Raw genomic sequence first — 7,779 nt, 5'->3', positions numbered from 1 at the left:
AATGCCAAGGCCTCCTCCTCTATATCCTCAAAGGCTTGCCAAGCAAAATGGCGAGAATTAATTAAAAATGTTCATTGACATGCTGAAGAGTCTATCTATTAATGTGCCATTAGTTGAGGCTTTAGAGAAAATGTCCGGTTATGCAAAGTTCATGAAAGACTTGGTGACAAAGAAGCGGTCGATGAATTGTGAAACTATAAAGATGACTCATTAAGTGAGTGCAATTGTGCACTCAATGGCTCCTAAATTGGAAGATCCCGACGCTTTCACAATCCCCTGTACCATTGGAAATGCCGACTTTGCTAAAGCTCTTTGTAATCTTGGGGAAAGCATTAATTTGATGCCCTATTCGGTTTTCAAGACTTTGGGAATTGGTCAACCAAGACCCACATCGATGAAATTACAAATGGCGGATCGTACCATGAAGATACCATTGGGTATAATTGATGATGTGTTGGTTCGTGTTGATAAATTCATTCTCCTGGCGAATTTTTTGATTCTTGATTGTGAAGTGGACTATGATGTGCCAATTATTCTGCGTAGACCTTTCCTTGCTACGGGGAAGGCTCTTATTGATGTGGAAGCCGGTGAACTCACTTTCTGGGTGGGTGATGAAAATGTGGTTTTCCATGTGTGCAAATTTATGAGGCAACCGAATAGCAATGAAGTGTGTCCATTTGTGAACTTGATAACCGATGTGATTATTGATGATACTAGTGCCACGATGAATGTTGATGATACTTTGGAGGCCGCTTTGCTTAACCTTGATGATGACGAGATAGATGGCTAGGTGGAATGCGTGAACTCATTGCAAGGAATGAGGTCTTACACTTATGGACCCCGCAAATTGTCCTTGGATCTTGAAAATCGGAAGAATCCTCCAACAAAGCCCTCAATCGAGGAGCCTCCCACTTTGGAGTTAAAGCCACTGCCTCCGCATCTCAGGTATGAATTCCTTGGCCCTTGTTCTACTTTACCGGTTATTCTTTCCTCTTGTTTGACTAATGTGCAGGTAGACTCCACATTAGCAGTGCTACAAAAGAGGAAGAAAGCTATTAGATGGACATTGGCGGATATTCGAGGAATAATCCCCGCCTTTTTGCATGCACAAGATTAATTTGGAGGAAGATTCCAAACCCCCCATTGAACATCAAAGGAGACTCAATGAAGCAATGCAATAGGTGGTCAAAAAGGAGATCATAAAGTGGTTGGATGCCGTGGTTGTTTACCCCATTTCCGATAGTTCGTGGACCTCTCCGGTGCAATGTGTCCTAAAGAAAGGGGGCATGACGGTGGTTACCGATGACAAGAACAAGTTGATTCCTACAAGAACGATGACCGGGTGGAGAGTGTGTATGGATCATCGCAAGCTCAACAAAGTCACAAGGAAGGATCATTTCCCACTTCCCTTCCTAGATCAAATGCTTGATAGGTTGGCCGACCATGCTTTCTATTATTTCCTTGATGGGTATTCCGGCTAAAATCAAATTCTTATTGCTCCAGAGGATCAAGAGAATACTACTTTCATATGTCCTTATGGTACTTTCGCATTCTCGCGGATGCCATTTGGGTTATGCAATGCACCGATGACTTTTCAAAGGTGTATGATGGCTATCTTCACGGACATGGTGGAGGATTTCCTTGAAGTCTTCATGGATGATTTTTCGGTGGTCGGGAATTCTTTTGATGATTGCTTGAAAAATTTGGATAAGGTTTTGGCAAGATGTGAAGAGACGAACTTGGTGTTGAATTGGGAGAAATGTCATTTTATGGTTGAGGAATGCATTGTATTTGGCCACAAAATTTCAAAGAACGGCATTGAGGTCGACAAGGCGAAAATAGAGGTGATTTCTAAACTTCCACCTCCAACATCCGTGAAGGGATAGGAGTTTCTTGGGTCATGTGGGGTTCTACCGGCATTTCATCAAGAACTTTTCCAAAGTGGTGAACCCCTTGTGTAAACTTTTGGAGAAAGATGCCAAATTCCATTTCAATGAGGATTGCATGAAGGCATTTGAATTGCTCAGATTCAAATTGACAACTACTCCTATTATCACTGCCCCGAATTGGAGCTGGCCTTTTGAGCTCATGTGTGACGCTAGTGATGTGGCGGTCGGAGCAGTTTTGGGGCAACATGTTAACAAGATCTTTCATCCGGTCTACTATGCTAGCAAGACCATGAATGATGACCAAGTCAATTACAATTGACCTAAAAATAGCTCCTTGCTATTGTTTTTGCTATGGAGAAGTTATGCCCGTACTTGATGGGTACAAAGGTGATTATCCACACGGATCATGCGGCACTTTGGTACCTTATGAGCAAGAAATATTTAAAGGCTCGGTTAATGAGATGGGTGCTTTTATTGCAAGAGTTTGATCTAGACATCCAAGACCGCAAAGGCAGTGAAAACCAAGTGGTGGACCACTTGTCTCGCTTGGAGGAGGAGGGGAGGCCACATGACGACCATGAAATCAATGACTCCTTCCCCGATGAGCAACTTCTAGCCATTTCAATGATCGAGATGCCATGGTTAGCTGACTTAGCAAATTATCTTGTGAGTGGTATTGTACCAGATGAGTTCTCTTCAAATCAAAGGAAGAAGCTCAAACGAGATTGCCTAGACTATTATTGGGATGAACCGTACCTCTTATGGATTTGTAACGATGGCGTGATTAGAAGATGTGTGTCGGATGAGGAACAAGTTGAAATTCTTGGGGCTTGTTATTTTTCACCCTACGGTGGTCACCATGTGGGAGCAAGAACGGCGGCTAAAGTGTTGAGTTGTAGATTATATTATCCTACTCTCTACAAGGACGCAAGTGATTTAGTCATGCGTTGTGATGAATATCAAAGGGCCAGTGGGATTTCAAAGAAAAATGAGATGCCCCTCACCACCATCTTGGAAATTGATATTTTTGATGTGTGGGGTATTGATTTCATGGGACCATATATAAGCTCTTGTGGGAACACTTGCATTTTGGTAGCTGTGGATTATGTGTCAAAATGGGTTGAGGCCGTTGCTCTACAACGAAGCTAGAAGTGTGGTGGCATGTTTGAAAACGAACATATTCACAAGGTTTAGTACTCCGCGGGCCATTATAAGCGATGGGGGGTCGTATTTTTGCAACAAAGCTTTTGATTCCTTGCTTAGCAAGTATGGTGTCACTCACAAAGTCACGACCCCCTATCACCCTCAAGCAAATGGACAAGTAGAAGTCTCTAACCAGGAGATCAAGAGTATTTTATCAAAAAGAGTGAGTGCCAACCGAACGGATTGGTCAAAGAAACTTGATGATGCTTTATGGTCTTATAGGACGGCTTACAAAACATCAATTGGGATGTCTTCATACCGATTAGTGTTTGGGAAAGCTTGTAACTTTCCCGTGGAACTTAAGCATAAGGCCATGTGGGCTTTGAAGAAGCTAAATCTTGAGTAGGATGTCGCCTCCAACTTAACGGTGGCACAATTGAATGAGCTAGATGAATTTCGGTACCATGAATATCCAAGTTCATCCTTATACAAGGAGAAGATGAAGAACCTCCATGACAAGTACATTCGGAACAAGGATGTTTCCGAGAAAGTTGAAGTCTAAATGGAGTGGCACGTTTGAAGTTGTGAGAGTGACACCCTTTGGTGCATTGGACTTGAAGAATAAAAATGATGAAGTATTTAGAGTCTACGGTCACCGGGTAAAGCACTATCTGGGAAAAGTTGGTGATGGCCACGTAGTGGCAGTGATTCATTTCAAGTGATTGACGGTAATTTGCGTCGTGCCATAACACCCCACACTTAACCCATTGCTCGTCCTCGAGCAAGCAAACCTACTTTATATAGACACAACCTTACTAAATAACTCTCCTACCTCATTACACCAAGAATATTTAAAATAGACTAAGCACAATTGTGTAACATCTTCACCTCAAGATTTGATTCACAAGTACCATACATTATTCACAACCCGCTCACTTACTCTAACGTAGAGGTTAACGACATTAATTTTCCTTCATGAATCAAGTGCCCTGACACACAATAGAGAACATTTACTCACACCATAGAATTTAATAACAATTAAGAACTCAAGATAGAAAGAATTCGCTCACTCTTAGAAATAACATTCATATGCCACAAAGATGAACCATAGGCTTGCCCTTAGTGTACTACTCTACTAATTGATCTCATTCAGTCAAGGATCAAGTAGGACTTTTAACTGGTTGTAATGTAGGTTGCGGGACGAGTAGGATACATTTAGATATAAGAGTGACTACACTTCACTAAGCACTTTAATACATACATTTCATTGTTCACACCCCACACTTATGTCAAACCATACTCCATATTAACATCAACATGCATTAACTCCCTATTCTTTAAGCACAATTGCATCAAGAGTTACTACTTATCAATGAATCTCGTTCACAATAATACAACTATTTTTTATTTATTTTCTTGTTCAATTCAAGTGGCTCTTACTTTTTCAAAAAAATGCACCTTTCTCCTTATTCCATTAGTTCCATTCAAAAGCCAAACTAACCACCCCACACTTCAACTTTTACAAAATTCATAATAATTTTAAGTGCTCATGGGAGGAAAATGGTTCAAATAGATGGTCAATTCAAAGAAAAGGGTAAGGCTTGTAATGTGGTTACCAAAGAAACATGATTATAGGCTCAAAGGGGTTAACTAAAATACATAATAATTAGGTGGGTAAAACATATAAATGGCGCAACAAAGAAATGCCTATATCACTTCCAAGACTGAATAAAACTACTATTTCGCTTTGCAAACATACGGGGCAAGTTCTAGACATCAAATGCAATGTACATAATACAAAAACCTCACACACATGGCACATAACTCACTCAAGATTGGATTCATCAAGACACTCTAGTCAAAGCAGTTAAGAAAAGTTAAGATCACACAATTTAAGGTACTTATACAAGAGTCAAAAACTGAGTCTAAGCGTCACACTAAAGAACTCACTATTCTCAAGGCATAACAAAGTCAAGAGGCATTGCTTTTAATTCAAATCACATCACAAGGTTTTCCTACTTCTAAAAACAAAAATCAAACTACACCCGGTTCAAACAAAACCCTTGGAAAAGAACCGCGGCACAAAGAAAAATCAAGGGGGAATTATTACACTAACTACAAAAGAAAATCTTTTTGCACAAGAAACCCGTCGAATGATATCCATCATCAGAAAAAATCAAAAATTTTAAACTTTTTATGTTTTTTTCAATTTTTTTTATCTCTAACTACTAAAATTAACAAAAACTAAAATACATATACATAAAACATACAAATATCCCCCTACCTCACACTTTAAGTTGTGGCATGTCCCCATGACATACAATTAACAAGCATAAGTTAAAGAAAACTTCCCTGAATTTTCTTCTTTTTCGAGAACTTATGAACTCCACCCCTAATTTTGAATTCATTCTTTGTTTTCGCTCCTTGGGATTCTTTATGGAGCTCATTAAGCCCAATTCTTCTAAGGATACCTGCAAGACCTGCTATTTTCTTTCTTTATTGTCCTCATTTTGAGCGGTGAATTGCTCGTTCATGATCATCCTCAACTTGTTCCTGCATTCTTTCACAGGATCAATCAATATATATTCCTGTAGATCCCCAAAAATAAAATCCACATAATCAAGGTTAGAATAAGAAAATAAGGACGAAAGGTCAAGTGAATATTCCTCTGGTATGTTCAAGACTATTTGTTTCTCATTCTCTTCTACTACATGTTACAGATGTGGAAATGTGGATGGGGGTTTGAACTCTTCTTCCATTTCTTCACACTCAACCACAACCTTATTTTTGATCATCTCGGTTGAATCAGAGTCATCTTGAACAGTGAAAAGCTCTCTCTGTGGATGTTCATCCTCTTGGGTAGGCTCATTCTCATAGGGTATCTTCTCCATATATTCACCATCACAATGCAATGAGCTTCCTGACAGTGTACTTACCAATTGACTCACTTGCGTTGTTAGGTTGTTAATGGCTTCATCATCTTGTGTAAATTTCTCTACCGGCTTATTTATGAACTTATACACAAGCTCTTCCAAAATATCATTCTCCCCTTGAGGTGGTTGTCTCACTTCACTTCCATTCAAGTTATAATAAGGGTATTCATCATAACCAGAGTCAAGATTATGCCCATATGAATCCTCATATCTATACGGACTAGAAACAGAGTGAGACTGTTCAAAATATGAACCATAGAAAGAATACATACCAGCTTGACAGTCAACCCACAGATGATTTCCACCGCATTTAAAACACATAGCAGACCGCTGATAATATTCAATTGCTAACTCTTCAACCATTTTCTTAGGCTAGTTATACTCCATCTTCACAGCATTTAGAGTTCAATATCTATAGTATCTTCTCCAAATTTTTAGGTACTACAAAACAAATCTTGAAAATAAGTTAACTAATAAAGAAAATAAAATAGAAAAGAAAAGAGAAAAGAAAAACTAAAACCTAATTCCTGAATTAGCACCAAAAAATATTTCAAACACCATTGATTACCAATCCCCGATAACGGTGCCAAAATTTGACGAGCTAAAAACACAACATAAAATTATGATCACTAGTCGAATATAGTATAGAAAATATGGTATCCACGGGGATTGGATTTAAACAGTATTTTCGTAGCTTGTAGTTTTAATTGCTATCCAAGATGATCAACAATTTAGAGTTGTGTGAATTAAAACTAAAATTTACTAAAAGTCTAAACTGTTGGCTAATGACAATCGCAACAAGAGTAAGCAAAGACGATATCAATGGAAGAAAATAGGGGTTCATTGGATAGGTGCAAGATACTTGTTTGGGAATTAAGTCTAGTTACTTCACTCTATGGTTCAAGTGAGTCTCTCGAATTCACTCTATTATTAGTTTGAACGTTCAGTAGAAACTCCTCTCTCAATTAAGTCTCAACCTCACAATATAAACTAAGTTAAGCTCGGTGAAGATATGCAAGATTCGTAGCGGGTTAATCTTTAGGAGAACTTCTTTCGATTATTCTCCTAACTAGGTCTAAACAATAATTCAACTAGCCTCTTTCGATTACTAAGAAGAGTCAACGAATTTAACCAACATGATAATGCAAAATACCACAAATTATGCATCTTTCGATTACATAAACATGTGAATATATATGCAACAATAAAAATACCCAAAACGATTCAATACATAAAACTAGAGTTAATATCCACAAACAATTCTTAAAATACCAAATCCATCAATCCCTAAGGAAGAATTACTCCATAGACATGGATAAATTCATCACAATTAAGTTTAAGTCAAAGAAAAATATAAAACATCCAAACCCTTGTCTTGTGTGAGGATGAATGGTGAAATCCTTGTGCTCTTGCTTCTCCCTCTTCTCCTTAGCTTCCTTAGGTCTAAATTATGTCAAAAGTCCTCAAAATACCATTTTTCCATGTATATTTACTAAGTAGGGTCGGGCCCAAACAAATATACCTTCTCCTATGCCCGCACACTTTTCACACTGTTCTGCCCCATGTGTGCGGTCAGTGCGCGTCTGCGCACTTGCTGTGCACGTTTCACCCTATTCTGCTAGACATTTGATAAAACGTAAAACATAAAAATTGTAGCCCTTTGAATTAACTGTCCGACAATATATTGTTCAGACCAAACGGATCTCTGAGCAAAATGTTATGTGCATTTTACTGGACACTACACAGTATGCCTGCCTGATTCTTCGTTCGTTCTTAACTATCATCCGTTGATCCCCGAACACGATCCCGACATA

At 38.7% G+C, this 7,779-nt stretch overlaps 1 protein-coding gene across 1 annotated transcript; it reads left to right on the top strand.

The window, feature by feature from the left end:
* The first annotated feature begins 235 nt into the window (after nucleotides 1-235).
* Nucleotides 236-790, top strand: LOC138903110 (uncharacterized). Its single transcript, XM_070191025.1, has one exon. The coding sequence runs from the start codon at nucleotides 236-238 to the stop codon at nucleotides 788-790; it is 555 nt and encodes a 184-aa protein (XP_070047126.1).
* Nucleotides 791-7,779: the final 6,989 nt, after the last annotated feature.

The sequence above is a fragment of the Nicotiana tomentosiformis genome, chromosome 12 (assembly GCF_000390325.3).
Source record: "Nicotiana tomentosiformis chromosome 12, ASM39032v3, whole genome shotgun sequence".
Lineage (NCBI taxonomy): Eukaryota > Viridiplantae > Streptophyta > Magnoliopsida > Solanales > Solanaceae > Nicotiana > Nicotiana tomentosiformis.
The sequence above is the reverse complement of the archived record's forward strand: the minus strand, read 5'-3'. Positions and strand labels throughout refer to the sequence as shown.

What these genes read in the sequence shown, in the direction of transcription:
- LOC138903110 (XM_070191025.1), top strand. Translation starts at nt 236, where the DNA reads ATGGCTCCTAAATTGGAAGATCCCGACGCTTTCACAATCCCCTGTACC.